This window comes from Dendropsophus ebraccatus, chromosome 5 (genome assembly GCF_027789765.1).
Source record: "Dendropsophus ebraccatus isolate aDenEbr1 chromosome 5, aDenEbr1.pat, whole genome shotgun sequence".
In the NCBI taxonomy this organism is placed as follows: Eukaryota; Metazoa; Chordata; class Amphibia; order Anura; family Hylidae; genus Dendropsophus; species Dendropsophus ebraccatus.
Window position 1 is genome coordinate 156,463,996 of NC_091458.1, and position 20,669 is coordinate 156,484,664.

The window sequence follows — 20,669 nt, forward strand, 5'->3', positions numbered from 1 at the left end:
CACCTAGCACAGCGTCCATGCCATTACCATCTGGCACCATAGGATGTGGGACTCAGTCAGCACCCTCTGTGTCCAGCACAGCACCACCACAACCTCTGGAAGTGCCTGTTCATAATGGGAGCCATTTCACAGTCACCCAGGACAACTTTATAACGTCACGGACCTCACAGCCCTTAGCTGAGGGATTGACTGTGGTTGCAGGACCCACCGTGCCTGTGGGAGCCGCTTCAGACACTGTTTTACCAGCTCTAGTGCAGGCGGCAGTCTCCAGTGCCAGCACCGTGCTGGGGAGCAACCCCGCCATAACCTTAACACAGACTTCTAATACCACCATCTTGCAACCCAGTCTGGTGATGGGTGAGCAAAATCTTCAGTGGCTTTTGAATGGAACTTCACAAAATCAGGAGCAATCGGTAAGTGTCTCAGTCAGCTAGTGACTGTGTTTGGCCACTTCCCTCTGGCTAAATGATAGATAATGCTCTTAATAATGACACACTTGGAATCCTCTTCAAAGTGACTACTCTCCTCACATAATACTATCCACTACTGTACATACTTATATACCTCCCATGGAAATGGCGCTCCTAGCAACATAGTGTAATAGTATCAATATTCCGCCCTCTTATTAAAGGAGAAGTCCGGCGAAAATTTTTATTAAAGTATTGTGTTGCCCCCCAAAAGTTCTATAAATCCCCAATATACGCTTATTATGGGAAATGCTTATAAAGTGCTTTTTTCCCTGCACTTACTACTGCATCAAGGCTTCACTTCCTGGATAACATGGTGACGTCACTTCCTGGATAACATGGTGATGTCACTTCCTGGATAACATGGTGATGTCACGACCCGACTCCCAGACCTGTGCGGGCTGTGGCTGCTGGAGAGGATAATGGCAGAGGGATGCTCAGTGCCCTGTGTTCCTCGGTGTCCCCCTGTCATTATCCTCTACAGCAGCCACAGCCCGTACAGCTCTGGGAGTCGGGTCGTGACATCACCATGTTATCCAGAAAGTGACATCACCATGTTATCCAGAAAGTGACATCACCATGTTATCCAGAAAGTGACATCACCATGGTATCCAGGAAGTGAAGCCTTGATGCAGTAGTAGGTGCAGGGACAAAAGCACTTTATAAGCATTTCCAGTAATAAGTATATATTGGTGATTTGTTTAACTTTTGGGGAGCAATACAATACTTTAATAAAAATTTTCACTGGACTTCTTTAAAGTTGACTCCTCTTAAAGAGGTTCTCTGGTGTAAGGTGTTTTTCTTTCAAATCAGTCTGTGTCAGACAATTATGTAAAATTGTCTTCCAGTACTTATCAGCTGCCGTATGTCCTGCAGGAAGTGGTGTATTCTCTCCAGTCTGACACAGTGCTCTCTGCTGCCACCTCTGTCCATGTCAGGAACTGTCCAGAGCAGCAGCAAATCCCCATAGAAAACCTCTCCTGCTCTGGACAGTTCCTGACATGGACAGAGGTGGCAGCAGAGAGCACTGTGTCAGACTGGAGAGAATACACCACTTCCTGCAGGACATACAGCAGCTGATAAGTACTGGAAGACTGGAGATTTTTAAATGGAAGTAAATTACATATCTATATAACTTTCTAAGGGTGCATTTACACAGAAAGGTTTATCTGACAGATCTTAAAAGCCAAAGCCAGGAACAGACTATAAACAGGGACCTGGTCATAAAGGAAAGCCTAAGATTTCTCCTTTTTTTTTTTTTTTTTTTTTTTTTTTTTTTTTAAATCCTTTCCTGGCTTTGGCTTAAAAAATCTGTCAGATAAATCTGTGTAAACGCACCATTACGCCAGTTGATTTGAAAGGAAAAAAATTGCTGGAGTACCCCTTTTAAGCATAACATTCAATGTTACCTTTTTGGTTGTAGCAGCTATACTTTGGATCAGCACCAGTTTTTTATCATGCAGATTATTGTTGCACCATTGCCACTCTGGCGTCTTGGTCAATCACATTAAACTGTTGTCCCACATATAATATTATCACATAATTAATCCTATAGGAACGTCAGTAAAACTTCCATTAGGAGCTGCACTCATTTCCGGTCACATGTTATACTTGATACCAGGGGTGGGGAACCTCGGCTCTACAGCTGTTGCAAAACTAAGAGCTTTGGCTCTCCATGCATGTTGGGAGTTGTAGTTTTGCAACAGCTGGAGACACATGACCGTGACAGTGTTACATACATCCCATAATAAAGTCTGTCTGTGTCAACACTAGAAGTGCCCACTCAGGAGCTCCGGTGGGTCACCCCTGCAGCATCCAAGCAGAATTGCAGCAGTACTTAGTTGAAGCACTGTTGGCATTTGTTGAAGCCTCTGATCATCTTGGGTATGATTAGTAATAAGTGAACCTTGAGTCAAAATCTGAACACTTTGCGTTTGATTACCAGTGGCTGCAGAAGTTGGATGCAGCCCTATGGAGTCTGGGAAAATATGGATAAAGCCTATGACTGTCTCTGTTTTCCAGGCAGCATTAGGGCTGCATCCAACTTCATCAGGCACCGATATACATTTACGGAATGATCAGACTCAAGCATGATAGTTCTAGAGAGAGTCCTGCTTGTTCCAAACTTCCTTCATTTAAAGGGGTAGTAATGTTTTTCTTTCAAATCAACTGATTTATAATTTACTTCTATTAAGAAATCTCAAGTCGTCCAGTAATTATCAGCTGCCGTATGTCCTGCAGGAAACGGTGTATTCTCCTCCATTCTGACACCGTGCTCTCTGCTGCCACCTCTGTCCATGTCAGGAACTGTCCAGAGCAGCAGCAAATCCGCATAGAAAACCTCTCCTGCTCTGGACAGTTCCTGACATGGACAGAGGTGGCAGCAGAGAGCACTGTGTCAGACTGGAAAGAATACAGCACTTCCTGCAGGAGATACAGCAGCTGATAAGTACTGGAAGACTGGAGATTTTTTAGTAGAAAGTTACAAATCTTTTGCACTTTCTGGCACCAGTTCATTTGAAAGAAAAACATTTGGTGAACAATCTCTTTAGGAATTATGGAGGTTACTGTGCTCTTGAGAACTGTTTATTTTAGTTTTGGCCCCTTTTACAATCCCTGTATCTGAGCTCCACAGACAGTACTTTCTCTCTTTTTAACCTTTGGTCCAATATGCATTGTCAGCTATTCACACATTCAGGTTTTTCATTGCAATGCATGAAAACAAAGCTGGGAATGGATCTGAGAGGTGGAAAAATCTCAGTCTTTTCTCTATGACCATCCTCCATGTACAATATGTTCCTGGCTTTGGCCTCAATTGCAATTAAAAACCTGACTCTGTGGACACAATCTTACATAGACATCTTGTGTCGAGAGGAAACCAGGAATTGCAGAGCAGCAGTGGCAGGGGAGAGGAGTACAGATTTATTTTCCGTCCAGCCTGGCCAATAATATGAAATGTTAAAACTCACTAGAATAGCCCTTAAATACTACATCTCAGGCTGGGCTTACACCACGTTTTTTCTTCCTTCGTTTTTATGCAAAACTGATGCATTTGTGTGCATGCGTTTTGATCCGTTTTTCCCTTAACTTCCATTATTTAAAAAAATGGACCAAAATGCATCTGTTTTTTTTTTGTTTTTGTTTTTTTTTAGCCAAAAAAATGTGGTCGACCATGTTTTTGTACATTTTAAAAAACCAGATGCATTTTGTTGCATTTTTGTTAAATAATGGAAGTTAATGGAAAAACGGCTGAAAACGCATGCACACAAATGCATCTGTTTTTTGCAGCAAAAAACAAAATGGAAAAAAAGGAGTGAAATAACCATAGTGTGAACCCAGCCTTATCTTTACTATTGTATAAACTCTTTGAAAAACAAACAGAAAATAGTTGGTTGTGTGATGTTTTACAGTGAAAGCGAGTATACAGAAGATAATAATGAATAATAATAAATAATCAACTTTATTTCTTTACACAGCAGCAAGCTCCCAAGGTAGAGAAGGTTTTCTTCACCACTGCAGTCCCACTTACTGGAGGTACGTCTCTCATCGGAGGTGATACACATAAGGAGATAAGGAGGATCGCCAATTTTACTGTTTGTTTTTTTTTACAATTTTATTAGAGCTTGTTCAGGTATGAAAGCTGAGCTGTGATTGGTTGCTACACAGCCGATGTCAGGTTAGCGCTTGCTTGCTCCTCATTCCCTGCTCGCTGTCTGTACTATTACACACACAGACATCAAGCTGGGGGGCTGCCCAGATGATCTTTAGATTGGGGGGCCCACAGGAGAGAGCGCCCGAGCGATGGCCCACAAATCCCACAAATGAAAAAACTGGTGATCCAAAACAATGTGCTTTTATTTTTCACATAACAGGTAACAACATCACAGTGCAGACTTCACGGACCTTAGATGTGTTTTAAGCGCATGCGCGCTCTTGCTTACCTGAACTCCACCCTCGCCACCATGTTTTAAGTAGTGTAGTGTGTTTTTCATTGGTATTAAGCTATTGTTCATTATGGACTAGAATTAAAGGAGAAGTCCCAAGAAAATTGTTATTAAAGTATTGTATTGCCCCTCAAAAGTTATACAAATTACTAATATACACTTATTACGAGAAATGCTTATAAAGGGCTTTTTACCCTGCACTTACTACTGCATCAAGGCTTCATTTCCTGGATAACATGGTGATGTCACTTCCTGGATAACATGGTGATGTCACGACTCCCAGAGCTGTGCGGGCTGTGGCTGCTGGAGAGAATGATGGCAGGGGCACACAGAGGGACACAGGGCACTAGAGGGACACTGAGCATCCCCCTGCCATCATCCTCTTCAGTAGCCACAGCCCGCACAGCTCTGGGAGTCGTGACATCACCATGTTATCCAGGAAGTGACATTACCATGTTATCCAGGAAGTGACGTCGCCATGTTATCCAGGAAGTGACGTCACCATTTTATACAGGAAGTGACGTCCCCAAATTATCTAGGAAGTGACGTCACCATGTTATCCAGGAAGTTACATCACCATGTTATCTAGGGAGTGACATCACCAAGTTATCTAGGGAGTGACATCACCAAGTTATCTAGGGAGTGACATCACCAAGTTATCTAGGGAGTGACGTCACCAAGTTATCTAGGGAGTGACGTCACCAAGTTATTTAGGGAGTGACGTCACCAAGTTATCTAGGAAGTGACGTCACCAAGTTATCCAGGGAGTGACATCACCATGTTATCCAGGAAGTGACATCACCATGTTATCCAGGGAGTGCCATCACTATGTTATCCAGGAAGTGACATCATCGTGTTATCCAGGGAGTGACATCACCATGTTATCCAGGGAGTGACATCACCATGTTATCCAGGGAGTGACATCACCATGTTATCCAGGGAGTGACATCAGTGGGCTAGTGTTGTGTGAGCACTTAAATGCTTGACTCGAGTAAAGAACCCCATTAAAGTCAATTCCCAGATATGCTGATTTGCTTTCTCCACCACCAGTTTTGTTTGCTATTTACCTATCTATCACAGCATGTTTTGCTTTTGAAAATTAAAAACCACAATATTGAATCAAAAACATGTTGTGATGAGTAAATATACACAAAAGAAGCTGGCGGGGGAGGAAGCGCTCAGCATATGCAGAGATCGCAATAATATACAATTTTAGGGATTAAGCAGTTGCATACAGTTAGCATCCATGCCAAGCTTAGCTTACAGAAAACGATCTCTGCATATGCTGAGTGCTTCCTCCCCCGCCAGCTTCTTTTGCTTCCTATATTTACTTATCACAACATGGTTTTGATTCAGTGTTGCAATTTTTCATTTCCAACAGCAACATTGGAACAAAAACATGCCCTGTTAAGTAAATAAGCACAAAAGAAGCTGTCAGGGGAGGAAGCGCTCAGCGTATGCAGTGATCGCGTCTGTGCAGGAAACTTGCACTTTGATCCGAGTCCTTTGTTAAGTATTAAGCAGTGCCAATCACCCTGATGCTTGATCGGACACCAAGCTCGGAAGACAATGCTCGCCCAACACTAGTGATTACAGGTTCCCTTTAACCACTGTAGAAAAAAATTACTACAGCTACCTCTTCCGATTCATCTGTTGAGACCCAAAATGCCAACAATTTCCCCCAGTTCTGAGCTGCTGCTTTTTGCTGAATACACAGAAAACTGTGTGTGAGCTGTTCACTCCACCCCCGCCCTGAACTCTGTAATTTAAGGAGGATTAAACACAGTGAGGTCACCAGCAACTTGTCCTCAGATTAACACTCTGGCACTACAGAGTGCAGAAACAGCTGTTTACATGAGGCATCTCAGAAGGGTGGAGGGGGAGACAGAGTTAACAGCTCACACCCAGATTTCAGTGTCTCCACCAGAAAGCAGCAGCTCAGAACTGGGGGAAGGAGACTGAACAGATAATAAGAAGTATGGAAGGAATTGTTAGTTTCCAGGAGGGGGGGGGGTGATTGAACAGGTATTTTACCTGAGTGGAATACCCCTTTAATCCCTTTGAATGCCCAAGCACTACTTCACACAATCATGCTGGATTTTTCTAATTCTGTTGTTTCTTTTTCATCAGGCAATACCGTACAGCAGATTGGTTTGAGCCTTCCTGTTATCATCATAAAACAAGAAGAGTCCTGTCAGTGTCAGTGTGCCTGCAGAGACTCAGTGAAAGAGACTTCTACGAAGCGCAAAAGATCTTCCACCTCAGATTCCAACCCCGACCCCAAACCAGCAGCTGAGCCGCCACCGCCGCCTCCTGACACTGTACCTCTCCCGCCGTCACCATGTGAAGGAAGCAGCGGACACTTAATAAACTCTACAGACTCGCAACCATGGACACCTTCTTCTATAGACATCTCAGACTTCCTGTCCCTCCAGAGTCCTGAGAATCTCTCTTCTCTGGTCCCTATGGAAGCCTTACTGCAAGGAGATGACATCAGCCTTAGCGGGTTTTCTAAATAGACAGAAAAATCTGCAAATTGACTTTTTTTTTTTTGGGGGGGGGGGGGGGGGATATTTTTGTAGTCTTCTTACTTACAACACTCAGCGTCCATCTCTGGCTACATAACTCACCTGACAGCTGTGTATTCATTCCATTATTACAGGGATGATGGGGAAGCTTTCGCCCTCTTGCTGTTTCAAAACTACAATTCCCATCATGCCTGGAAAGCCAATTGGCTGTCCAGGCATGATGGGAATTGTAGTTTTGCAACAGCTGGAGGGGCCGAAGGTTGCCCATCCCTGCATTATATTGTCTGGTAAATAAGGAAGGGAAGGTGGCAGCTTTGCCCTGCGGCACTGAGGACGTCTGTCAGCTGGGATATACAGTAACCCATTGCTTTATTGCACTATAAGTCACTTTGTGGAATTTCTGTGGGGAAATATCTATATATATGTATATGTATCTCATGACATAGGTAAGTCACTGGAGTTCATGTTTTATGAGAGATTGTTACTAGACATTTTACAATGGGACAGATATATATATATATATATAAAAGAGATCATGTTTTAATATTGGCATTAATTGTATCATTATATCCAGAGATGTTGGGAACCTCCCTGGTCTCCTTGCCTTCTTGGAGCGACCTTTAGTGTCGTCATCCTTATCGCATCATCCAGGTTCCAAGTTTCACATTTTTTTGGAAATAAATAGCCAGCAATAAGAGACTGACAACTTAATATTCCACAATAAAAGTGTTAGAGAGAGTGTATAAAGGCTGAGGCACACAACAACATAATAAGATACCTAGCTGATACTTCCTGCTTTCCATAACTTCAGAGAAATGACACTTAGGGTGCGCTGCGCTGCGGATCCGTTACGCGTCAACGCACCCATAAAGAGAATCTGTCAGCTGCAATTCGTGTTCCAAACTACTGACAGTGTAATATATCTCTAAGATCAGGGAGACACATGGTTCCTTTCATATATCTGTCTGTGCTTCCGGAATGTAGAAAATGTTTTTATTATGTAGTAGGAAGAGTATCGCCCCCTCCCTCCCGGCCAGGACAACACAACTTATGGTGCGTTTACACGGAACAATTACTGTTCGAATTTTCACGATAACTATCCCATTTGAACGATAATCGGCTCGTGTAAACACAGCAAACGTTCAAGCGTCGAGCGAGAAATCGGTCAATTTGATCTTTCAACATGTTCTCAAATCGTCGTCGGACGTTCACTAAAAATTCGCAGATCGCTTTGTGTAAACAGACTTTCACCGATTCACCCTATGTGTGAGACAGGGCTGTGGAGTCGGAGCTAGTTTTGGCTGGAGTCTGAGTTGGAGTTGGAAAAAAATGTACCGACTCCGACTCCAGCTTTAAAAAAATCTTTAAAAAATGTAGAATTGAATTTTGATATGAATTTTACAAGTTTTGCTCATGAATATATATTATGAGCAACATTCTAATAGGACACTGGCCCTATTACTTAAGGGTGGTCGGGGAATATATCAGTAATAGGACACTGACACCTAATACATAAGGGTGGTCGGGGAATATATCAGTAATAGGACACTGGCCCTATAAGATAAGGGTGGTTGGGTAATATATCAGTAATAGGACACTGGCCCTATTACATAAGGGTGGTCGGGGAATATATCAGTAATAGGACACTGGCCCTATAAGATAAGGGTGGTTGGGTAATATATCAGTAATAGGACACTGGCCCTATTACAAGGGGGGGGGGATCATGGAAAAGTTGTCGGTCACTATTTGGTAGTTTGTTTCTGAGCTGGAAGAGTCCATTGTGTGTGGGGGAGGGAGATCTGTGCTGATCTCTTCCTGGATGATTGTATATGAGCAGCAGTGTAATATAGAGGGGGAGGAGAAGACATAAGGAGTGTAGCAGTAACCTCTGTCCTCAGTGTGGTGTTTTCTCTCTGGGAGAAGATTGTGTGTTTTTCTTCAGTGTTCTATGGCTGCAGGTGTGTGTGTGTGTGTATATATGCGCGTGCTATGGCTGCAGTAGGTTGTGTGTGTGTGTGTGTGCGCTATGGCTGCAGCAAGCTGTGTGTGTGTATGCTATGGCTGCAGCAGGCTGTGTGTGTGTGTGTGTGCGCGCTATGGCTGCAGCAAGCTGTGCGTATGTGTGCTATGGCCGCAGCAAGCCGTGTATGTATGCTATGGCTGCAGCAGGCTGTGCGTGTGTGTGTGTGTGTGTGTGTGTGTGTATATGCTATGGCTGCAGCAGGCTGTGTGTGTGTGTGTGTGTGTGTGTGTGTGTGTGTGCCCCCACAGTGACCTTCTATATCACTATGTGTGACCTCTCTCTATATCACTATGTGTGACCCCTCTCTATATCACTATGTGTGACCCCTCTCTATATCACTATGTGTGACCCCTCTCTATATCACTATGTGTGACCTCTATATTACAGGTATCTGGCATTGTTAGCAGTGTTTCTTTAAGTGAATATTTAGTTAAAAACATAGAAGATTGTCAGCAGGAAAAGACCACCTGCTCCATCTAGTCCAGTTGTGAGTAGTTCAGGACATGGAGGCTGGAGACACAGCTGCATATAGGAAAGGTACCATGTGTCTCCTTGTACTAACAGTTATCCAACAGTGTCAGCAGTTTTGAACCCAAATTGTAGCTGGGAGATTCCCCTTAAAGTGAATGTACCATCAGGGACATTCGCTTTAAGTGCTGCACATGAATAGAACAGCTCTGGCGTGGGGAAGCCGGTGCCGCGGTCCTTTTTTTAAACCGCCACCTGGTTCCCAAGTACAGTGCTGATCTGTTACTGAGCACTGGCCCCGCCCAGTGTGGAGAAACCCCTCCCCTCTGTGACACGGCTCCTAGAGAGTCATGGGAAAACCAGGATACAGCCATAGGCCATAGTCACGTTCTCCAGGCCGTCCTTGGGCTGCCTCCACCTTCTCGAGATGCAGGGAGTTAATGCAAAGCCTTCGCGTTTGTAGACGTTGCTGAACCCGGACACTTTCATGAAGTTTCCTCAACGATAACATGGCTGCTAGTACATAAATTACCTGGGGGGGACTACATGATGGATTCTTCCTACTGGGGTCCTACCTGCAGAGAGGTCTTCCTACTACATGGGGGCATAATAATTTTTGTAATTTTTTACAATTTTCAAGAAGGAAACATTATAAAAGGGTCAGATGTGGAGCTATAACTGCAGGGGAGAGCCTCCCTAGACTGTACAGCAGGGATAAAGAAACTACAGCTGTTGCAAAACTACAATTCCCATCATGCCAGGGCAGCCAAAGCTCTGGCCTTTACTACCGAGGCATGATGGGAATTGTAGTTTTGCTGGGTAGTGTTACGTTAAGTCAATAAGGTGACGTCAGCGCGTATTTCCACGCAATCCATACAAAATGGGCTGTAGTAGCGTTTCCTTATTTGTTTGAACGCAAGTAGTGAGGAGAGCTACGGCGCCTAGCAACCAGTGACGTCATAACCCTGGGACGCCACAGAAGACTGACCCCGGAAGTGTTCCTCACACGTGGTTGCTCAGGAAGCGCTGTCAGATGAGGCTGGTTGGCCGGCTACACGGAGCAGTTTCCGCGATGGCCTGTCAGCCTTCGTGTAGAGATATGGCTGCTAAAGTGTTAAAGCTGCCCGGCGGATCTAGTAGTTGTAGGAACGGCCCGGACAAAGACGTCAAGGGTGAGGAGTGTGCTGAGCGCTATGGCTGACAGCTGTATGGCCAGTGTGACTGTACTGGTGATGGGGACAGGCTGTGTGACTGTACTGGTGATGGGGACATGCTGAGGACATGCTGTGTGTGACTGTACTGGTGATGGGGATATGCTGTGTGTGACTGTACTGGTGATGGGGACAGGCTGTGTGTGACTGTACTGGTGATGGGGCCATGCTGTGTGTGACTGTACTGGTGATGGGGACAGGCTGTGTGACTGTACTGGTGATGGGGACATGCTGTGTGTGACTGTACCGGTGATGGGGACATGCTGTGTGACTGTACTGGTGATGGGGACAGGCTGTGTGTGACTGTACTGGTGATGGGGACAGGCTGTGTGACTGTACTGGTGATGGGGACATGCTGTGTGTGACTGTACCGGTGATGGGGACATGCTGTGTGACTGTACTGGTGATGGGGCCATGCTGTGTGTAACTGTACTGGTGATGGGGACATGCTGTGTGTGACTGTACTGGTGATGGGGACATGCTGTGTGTGACTGTACTGGTGATGGGGACATGCTGTGTGTGACTGTACTGGTGATGGGGACATGCTGTGTGTGACTGTACTGGTGATGGGGACATGCTGTGTGTGACTGTACTGGTGATGGGGACATGCTGTGTGTGACTGTACCGGTGATGGGGACAGGCTGTGTGACTGTACCGGTGATGGGGACAGGCTGTGTGACTGTACTGGTGATGGGGCCATGCTGTGTGTAACTGTACTGGTGATGGGGACTGGCTGTGTGACTGTACTGGTGATGGGGACAGGCTGTGTGACTGTACTGGTGATGGGGACATGCTGTGTGTGACTGTACTGGTGATGGGGACATGCTGTGTGTGACTGTACTGGTGATGGGGACATGCTGTGTGTGACTGTACTGGTGATGGGGACATGCTGTGTGTGACTGTAGTAATGGAGGAAGGTGACAGCAGCCATCATGGAAGCTCATGTCACATCTTCTGCACTGTGCCTGGAATTAGTTTTACCCAGTCTCATGGCTGGCAGAGTGCTCCTCTTATAGGTTTACCATCATAGCTGTTGCAGAACTACAACTCCCATCATGCCTGGACAGCCAAAGCTTTAGCCTTCACTATCCAGACTATCCAGGCATGATGGGAGTTGTAGTTCTGTAACCACTGGCCTGAGTTTTTCTTGTGTGATCTGGGAGCTTTATCCCCCATTATTGCAGTGATGGTCCATGCAGAAAAGACTGGTGGGTTCTCCATAGGATCAGTCATCAGTCTCTGATCGGTGGAGTTCTGCCACCCGCACAGATATCACACCGCGTACTGGACTAGGAGCGATTTGTCTCCGTTCACATTATCCCGATGGTGACTGGTAACTGCAGCCCAATCCCAGGTCACGTGCGCTGCAGTTACAGGTCTTCACCGCAGCACAGTGACCGGAGACAAACTGCTTCTGGCCTCATTCACTGTGTAGTGCAGCGACTGGTGAGCTATCCTGGCTGTTCTGCTTAGGAAACCCCCTTTTTTGCAGAAATCAATAGTACAGGTGATTTTAAGAAACTTTGTAATTGGGTTTATTAGCCGAAAAATGCGTTTTTATCATGAAAAAGCAGTTTGAAGCTCTCCCCCCTGTCTTCATTGTTCTCTATGGAGAGAGGAGGGGTGGAGGGAGATGAGGCACCAAAACAGGACAACAAAAAGTTAATTTACAGCTACATCACTGGACTATCTCCTCTGAAGTCAGCACTGACCTCTCTGACCTCTGAATACTGGCTTTCACACAGGTCCCGCTGTGTGTTCTTTGCTGGCGACTAATCTCCCTCCTCCCCTCTCCATAGGTTACACAGGGCTCGACTGATGTAAAAGAGTGGAGATTTCCTGATAATGAGCAGTGAATGAGAGAGAGGGGGGGGGGGCTGGGGAAAGGCTTTTTGAATGAAGATAATGACATATTTGCCCAATAAACCCAATTACAGCGTTTTTAAAAAAAATCTGGACTATGATTTCTGCAAAAAAAAAAAATTACTAATGATAAACGACATTGAGACATTAAGCTCTTGTTGTTCTTCATCTCATCTTGGATCAGTAACTTTTTTTCCTCTTCTCTCCCTCTAGGCTGGAAAGAAATCTTAAATACCTCTGCAGGTGTTCTGCAGCAGGGTGGAGTGATCGGCGTGCCCACCGACACCATCTACGGAATCGCCTGCCTGGCGCAGAGCTCCCAGTCTATTAGAAATATTTATAACGTGAAAGGACGCGATGGGACCAAACCCCTGGCGGTCTGTGTGGGGGCCATCGAGGATATTTATAAGTTAGTAACAAGGGTTTGGCATTGTATTTGTTTCCATTCTCTGGATTACAACACGTTAAAATTGTATTTAACCCCTTAAAGGGGCACTCCGTCTGGGAGGATTTGGGTGCCAACTAAAACATCCAGTTACCTCTCCGGCTCCAGCACTAGCGTCCGCATTCCACTGCTCTGGTGTCCATCCGCTTCCTTGTCTTGAGATGTGACGTGGTAGGCCCTCTCAGCTAGTCGGTGGCAGAAGTGGGGCGTCCCTGGATGGCTGAGCGGGCTGCCATGTCCCATCTCTGGACCAGGAAGCAGTCAGACTTGATTCTAAAGGAGGTGCGTCACAGAGGGGAGGGGATATCACCTGCTTCAAATCAAGAAAAAACTGCTGCATGTCAGGAATTGGGCGTCTATTTGAAAAATAGACAGCACCACCGGGATCTGTCCAACTCGTGTAAAAAAAAAAAAAAAAATACTTTTAATATGGGATTTTTTTATATATTTTAACCTTTTTTTTAATTTTTTTTTTTTTTTTTTTTTATTCCACCAATACTATAATTGCTCATTGGGATCAATGCAGCCCTTATGTACAGCATTGATTAATGCCCCCCCACACCTAACCACCAATGAAAGCATTGTAACAATTAAAATGCTGCTGTCAATTTTGACAGCAGCATCTAAATGATTCAATAGCCGGAATGGACGATGTGATAGCAGCCAAGAGCAGTGTGGTACTGAGAGGGGTCGCATCCTGAGCCTTCTCTGTACCTCCTTAGCACGGACATGATGAGTATTCTTTTCATTGATCTTTAAGGGGGTTAAAGTTTTTTTTTTTTGTTTTTTTTTTTGTTTTTTTTTTTTTACCCCCCACATTCATAGCATATCCTTTCCATATGTTCTAAGTGCCTGATAGTTGGAAGTGCCTCACCTTTTGGGAAAACAAGGCACCAATGTCTCCTGATTTCCAGCTGCTTTAGTCTCCAAACAAGTCAACTGTCAGACGCCTTTAGGGTATGTGCACACTACAGAAAATCGGCGGAGAACTTCAAGCGGATTCCGCCGCGCACCCACACTTAATATTCCGCCCATCCCATTGGCTTCATTATATTCGCAGGCTGATTCCTCCATCCGCCCAAAGAATTGACTTGTCGATTCTTTCGGCGGACGACGGAATCTGCCTGAGCATAGAATGAAGCCAATGGGATGGGCGGAACATCAAGTGTGAGTGTCCCTTACACCGAAGGTCATAGGAGCTGTGGAAATAATAGAGCGCTGCTGGCCTCTGCTCTGTATGTAACTACTACAGACATCAGAGGGGAAACGAGCGGGCAAGAGCGGTAACCTTTCCATTGAATTGGGAATAGGTCAGATATACGCATAGTAACGGCAGGGATGGGGGCCCGATAATAACGAAATGAGCGCCAATCTGCTAGATCGGCGCACGTTTACTGCGCCTATTATACTGCCCTATAATCTTTTAACAAGGGCTGCAGGGACATCGTTACCGATGTCCTTACAGTCCTTGCTAAACTGGCACACATTACCTATCCCGGGTCCATGGCTCCTCTTGCAGTCCGCTTCTCCCCGGGTACCGCACACTGCAGCTTCAGAGCGGCCTGTCCGCGGCGGTCCCGGCCTGTGATTGGCTGAGCGGCTTGTCAGCTAAGACAGGCCGCTCTGAAGCTGCAGCGCACGGGACCCGGGGAGAAGAGGAGCTAGAGGAGCCCTGGACCATGGATAGGTAAGGTATTTATTTTGCAAATCGTCAGCCGCCGGCCGCGCACCGCTATTACATGTGGCCGTTCGTGGTCGGTGGACGACAATTATAGGTCAGAACCTATATCAACGATAACAATGATCATCAGCTGATCGCTGTGTTTATTACACGGAACAATAATCGGCCGGATAGGGCCGTGTAATAGGATCCTAAGTCCAGTCGTTTCACTCTGTAACACTGCTTACTGGTCTGAGGGATTTGGACACTTTAGAAGCAGAGGAGAGAGAGAGAACCACATGGAGGAAATGTCTGATGTGACTTTCTTGTGACTGCAGATACTGCCAGGTTAACGTCCCCGACCAGTTACTCCGGGATTTACTACCTGGACCAGTTACTCTGGTGATGGAGAGATCAGATGAACTTAATAAGGAGCTGAATCCCTACACTACAGTAAGTAGAACCCTTATTGGTGGAACCTATTGATCCTGTAAGTAATCCAGTGCTGTGATGTATAGGAGCGTCGCTTTCATCTCTTATGCACATGAACTCTGTTACAGTTCCATGCAACCATGAAGTTTTGCAAAACCGTAATACCAAAATAATAAAAAAATCTCCAGTCTTCCAGTACTTATCAGCTGCTGTATGTGCTGCAGGAAGTGGTGTATTCTCTCCAGTCTGACACAGCGCTCTCTGCTGCCACCTCTGTCCATGTCAGGAACTGTCCGGAGCAGGAGAGGTTTTCTATGGGGATTTGCTGCTGCTCTGGACATTTCCTGACATGGACAGAGGTGGCAGCATAGAGCACTGTGTCAGACTGGAGAGAATACACCACTTCCTGCAGCACATACAGCAGCTGATAAGTACCAGCAGCTGGAGATTTTTTTTTTTTTTAATAGAAGAAAATAACAAGTCTCTGGCACTTTCTGACACTTTCTGTTCACTTTTGTTTAGTGAACCACTCCTTTTAGGGAGTACTGTTCACACTCTGTAAAATAGCTGAATACAACAGTAATTCCGAGTGAAGAAAAGCTGCCGTAATCGGTCACAGACGTTACTTTATATGGTGTTTGCCGGCCAAGCGTACATTGACTTGCATTATTGAAGATTTGGCCGTATTTCACGGTGCGTAAACGTAGCCTAAGGCTGGGTTCACACTACGTATATTTCAGGCAGTATCGTGGGCCTCATATTGCAACCAAAACAAGGAGCGGATTAAAAACCACAGAAAGGCTCTGTTCACACAATGTTGAAATTGAGTCGATGGCCGCCATTTAATGGCAAATATTTGCTGTTATTTTAGAACAACGGCCGTTATATTGAATAATGGCCGTTATTTACTGTTATATGGCGGCCATCCACTCAATTTCACCATGGTGTGAACAGATCCTTTCTGTGTTTTTAATCCACTCCTGGTTTTGGTTACAATATGAGGACCACAATACTGACTGAAATATACGTAGTGTGAACCCAGCCTTAAAGTTATTACCGATCGGCACCTTTCACCCCCGGAACGTCTTCTTTATAATGCATCAATTCCAGTTTCTTTAACCTATAAAATTGTCATTTTTTTTCCATACCAAAATGATAGCGTCACCCACAGCTCCTTAAAATCCACAAAGTGTATCTATATTCCACTTAAAAATAATATATCACTGCTATATATTATTTTTAAGTGGAATATAAATAAACTTTTTGGATTTTAAGGAGCTGTGGGTGACGCTATCACATTTGGACATTACGGGTCAACGGCCCGCATCATTTTCCCACGTTGCTCCAACACAGGAAAACCATCATATGAACTTTATTAGTGAACGGTGAGCTGATCCCTCTGTTTGTTTCAAGTTTTTCTATATTTGTACTGAAGTTTAGTCCTGTCGTCTTCCAGTTGGTGGGAGTCCGTATACCAGACCACGCGTTTATCAGACAGCTGGCACAGATCTGCACCGAGCCCCTGGCACTGACCAGTGCGAACGTCAGCACCCAGCCGAGCACACTATCCGTGGAGGTATTATCAGATATATATATATATATATATATATATTCCACTATAATGTAAGGTCTGCAGATGTAATGCACAGCTAAATTCTTAATTTTTAAATGCTCCATTATTGTCTTCTTACATATATGATTATATAAGTGATCTATTTGGAATCTGTGTTACTGTCGGTCTGCTGTCTCACACATCATGTCCTCCCTATGTCTAAATCAAAAATTCCCCTAAATAAAACTTGTATTTCCATAGACTGAGAACTCTGTAGACTGGGCAATGCCATCTGGCTGTGTGCTACCACCATAACTCTTGTGGTTATACTAGGTGCAGATCCCCCACTATATTCAGTCCCTTTTAGGATTGTGTCACCTCCGCTCAGCTACATCTCCACAATTTGCCCCTTTCTTTCTTTGGAAACAGCTAAAACTCTGATGCTACATTTACACGTTCCATGCACGGTACGTAACTACGGACGATGTGCAACAGAATGGATGTTGGAGTTCCCGGCACCTTCATTCATGATGATGCCGTGATCTCGTAATTGGTTTTAATATTCCCAGTACTGTACTGACACAGCTGTGTGGCTATCAGTACAGTACTGCGAAGATTTAAACTGATTCACAATTTGAACCTCCCATTAACATCTCCAAAACTTGCTCGCCCTGCACTGTATTTTATGTAAGGCAGAACCCCGAACCATCAGACTTGTATCCAACGTTCATTTACAAGCCCTATAAATACATGTCAGGCAGGTGTAAGACATTCTCTGCTGTCACTCAGCAGTGTCCCACTCTGGTCTTATGCAGCAGACTGGTGACTAGTTCTCCCACCACTATGTGATCTACCCTGTGTATAACTTTCTGCCTTTTGTCTTGACCCTTGTAAATTGGAAACTCTCACCCCTCCTTGCCCGGGGGGACCCTGGCTCCTTCTTTGCCCGGGGGCGACTCTGGCCCCTCCTTGCCTGAGGGGGGGGACCTCCTGGCTCCTCCTTGCCCAGGGCGGGGACTCTGGCTCCTCCTTGCCCAGGGCGGGGACTCTGGCTCCTCCTTGCCCGGGGGGGGACTCTGGCCCCTCCTTGCCTGAGGGGGGACCTCCTGGCTCCTCCTTGCCCGGGGGGGGGGGACTCTGGCTCCTTCTTGCCCAGGGTGGGGACTCTGGCTCCTCCTTTCCTGGGGGGCGGGGACTCCTGCTCCTGCTTGCCCGGAGGGGGGGAGGGGGACTGTGGCTCCTGCTTGCCCGGGGGGGGGGGGGGGGACTCTGGCTCCTCCTTGCCTGAGGGGGCGGGGACTCTGGCTCCTCCTTGCCTGAGGGGGCGGGGACTCTGGCTCCTCCTTGCCTGGGGGGGACCCTGGCTCCTCCTTGCCCGGGGGCGGGGACTCTGGCTCCTCCTTGCCCGGGGGCGGGGACTCTGGCTCCTCCTTGCCTGAATAAGAAGTATAATCCTGTAATGTCTCAGTTTTTCTCTTTCCATTTAGTCCTGAATTGTACCTTTCAGCAGAATCCCTCGTCTCTATATAAATGTTATTATTGGTTGTAGGAGTTTAAGGACCTGTGGCCCATGTTGTCCCTCGTAGTGGATGGAGGACCTATTGGAGACTTGTCTAGTCCAGAATGTAGATTGGGATCCACTGTAGTAGATCTTTCTGTTCCTGGGAAGTTCTCTGTAATCCGGCCTGGCTGGTAAGTTCACTGTTCTTATAGGAAGTCCTGGGTTTCCTATATACGTACTGAGGGGGAGATTAATCAAACATGATGTAAAGTGAAACTGGCTCAGTCGCCCCTAGCAACCAATCAGATTCCACCTTTTATTTTCCAAAGAGTCTGTGAGGAATGAAAGGTGGAATCTGATTGGTTGCCGGGGGCGACTGGGCCAGTCTCACTTTACACCATGTTTGATAAATCTCCCCCTGTATCTCTGCCTGTTGTGTGTCTTCTATGGGATTGTTTTGGTGGTGGTAGAATCTTTAGTAATGTTGTTAACCCCTTCACACCCAGAATATGTATACGTACATTCCTATTGCCAATGTTGGCGCAGGAGGAACGTATACATATGTTTCTGCCATGAAGGGGTTTAACGTGTGATCGGACGCACACACACTGGTGTCCCAGGAGCCGGAGATAATGACAGGCAGCTGCAATCGCACAACTGCCTGTCACTAACCCCTTTTAAAGGGGTAGTTCAGCAAAAGAGTAATTTTTACATATCAACTGGTACCAGAAAGTTATAAAGATTTATAATTTACTTCTGTTAAAAATATCTCCAGTCTTCCGGTACTTATCAGCTGCTGTATGCCCTGCAGGAAGTGATGTATTCTCTCCAGTCTGACAAAGTGCTCTTTGCTGCCACCTCTGTCCATGTCAGGAACTTCTTTGTTTTCCTTTTCTGAACCATTCATGACACGGACAGAGGTTGTAGCAGGGATGGACTGAAAAGAACTATATGACGACCTTCATTTCTTATGGTACAAAGCGACATGAAGCGGTAAATACTGTATCCTATTTACTCACCTCCTCTATTTATTTCATTGCAGCGCTCTGATTCCAACGTTAGAAATCTTAAAGAACAAATACAGCCTGTCTTCTGTGTCCTGACATCCCATGTGCCTGGCGGAGGATCTCCTGGGAATCGCTGACTGGGGGCGCAGTCCCCGTGATATCCATGTACCAGCATGCGTTTGATGCGAGCGCTGATGACACGCAGTGCATGACGCTGCCGCATGTTTTAATTTGTGGGACCTTTTTTTTTTTTTTTAATCTGATTCTGTTTCTATTTGAATTCAGGAAACGCTGACTACATCAGAAAAATGAATTATTTATTTAAGATATACAATGTTACAATGATGACTTATTTTGTTACTTTAACGTGCGCCTCCAATGTTGTGAGCGCTTTGGAAGTGCCCACAAGGCAGTACTGTGCCCAGTATAATCACTTTTCATAAAGTGCCCAAGATTGTATAAGCAGATAAGCGTAGTTCGCTCTGGTTAAACACATCCCCCACCCCCACAATAGAGACTAACAATTTGTTCCATATATTTATTATCCTAGCAGTCTCCTCCCCCCAGTTCTGAGCTGCTGCTTTCTGCTGAAGACACAGAAAACTGCGTGTGAGCGTTTCTCTCCGTCTCCCCCCTCCCTTCCCAGAAGGCCCATATAAGCACTTGTAATTCACATCACTGTGATGTCACCAGCAACTTGACCTTAGATTAACCCTAAAAGAGTGCAGATACAGCCGAGCAAGGATGCTGTTTAGATCAGCCGTCTCTGAAGCAGATGGAGAGAAAAGCTCACACACAGATTTTTGTGTCTTCAGCAGAAAGCAGCAGCTGAGAATTGGGGGAAGGAGACTAAATAGATAATGACAAGTATGGAAGGAATTGTTAGTGCCCAGGAGTGGGGGGGCGATGTCTCAACCTATCTTACCTGAGCGGAATACCCCTTTAATGTTAAAAAAATGAACAGAGTATCTTTTTTTTAAGTACACATATCACAATGGGTGCTTTGTTTTTAAAGGACCAGACTTCTATTCTTATTTGGGTTGGTGCCATACGAGTACTTTCTTGTATCGTTGTGTTATGTCTGTAAGTCCCAGCCTGACTGCTGATCACCAGAACTATGGGGATGTGTAGCGGCCCATTAGACTTACTGTTGGGCTGTGATATGCAGGTATAGTACAGGCACATTTTGCTAGTCTGTAACCTGTCAAGGATTTTATTTTTTAATGAAACTAGAATTTCTTAAAGTGAAATAAAAAAAACCAAACTATCAGAACTGTTCTCTGGGATTGTTGCAAATTTGGTGAAAATTTGTGCCTATAGTTGAGCAATATGTTCTTGCATATCAGTAAAGTACACAAGACAGACACTGTGAACTGTGCTGATCAGTACTCACCTAGTATCTCCTGATCAGTACTCACCTAGCGTCTCCTGATCAGTACTCACCTAGTATCTCCTGATCAGTACTCACCTAGTATCTCCGGATCAGTACTCACCTAGTATCTCCGGATCAGTACTCGCCTAGTATCTCCGGATCAGTCATAGAAGCCTGAAATGGTTAGGGGTCATAC

The 20,669-nt window shown here is 45.4% G+C and overlaps 2 protein-coding genes across 3 annotated transcripts in view; both read left to right on the forward strand.

Annotated features, from left to right (window-relative positions):
- The window catches only part of MTF1 (metal regulatory transcription factor 1), a 24,687-nt gene extending 17,704 nt beyond the window's left edge, over positions 1-6,983 (forward strand). The window contains exons 8-10 of one of the 2 annotated variants that reach the window (XM_069972679.1): positions 1-413; positions 3,944-4,001; positions 6,542-6,983. The exon at positions 1-413 is cut by the window's left edge and continues 132 nt beyond it. In XM_069972679.1, the coding sequence (XP_069828780.1) occupies positions 1-413; positions 3,944-4,001; positions 6,542-6,930 (860 nt within the window). In that variant the 3' untranslated portion in view covers positions 6,931-6,983. The remainder of the gene's footprint in view (positions 414-3,943; positions 4,002-6,541) is intronic. The other variant, XM_069972680.1, reaches the window with a different exon arrangement.
- A 3,378-nt stretch (positions 6,984-10,361) lies between these two features.
- YRDC (yrdC N6-threonylcarbamoyltransferase domain containing) lies at positions 10,362-20,374 on the forward strand. Its single transcript, XM_069972681.1, has 6 exons — positions 10,362-10,602; positions 12,718-12,913; positions 14,948-15,062; positions 16,498-16,617; positions 18,143-18,285; positions 19,137-20,374. The coding sequence occupies exons 1-6, from the start codon at positions 10,464-10,466 to the stop codon at positions 19,195-19,197; spliced, it is 774 nt and encodes a 257-aa protein (XP_069828782.1). The 5' UTR covers positions 10,362-10,463; the 3' UTR covers positions 19,198-20,374.
- Positions 20,375-20,669: the final 295 nt, after the last annotated feature.

Bases quoted from the DNA above. Each gene is read 5' to 3' on its own strand.
- YRDC (XM_069972681.1), top strand. From the start codon at position 10,464: ATGAGGCTGGTTGGCCGGCTACACGGAGCAGTTTCCGCGATGGCCTGT. The intron at 12,914-14,947 runs GTTAGTAACAAG...TTGTGACTGCAG, and splicing joins GCCATCGAGGATATTTATAA to ATACTGCCAGGTTAACGTCC. The intron at 15,063-16,497 runs GTAAGTAGAACC...GTCGTCTTCCAG, and splicing joins AGCTGAATCCCTACACTACA to TTGGTGGGAGTCCGTATACC.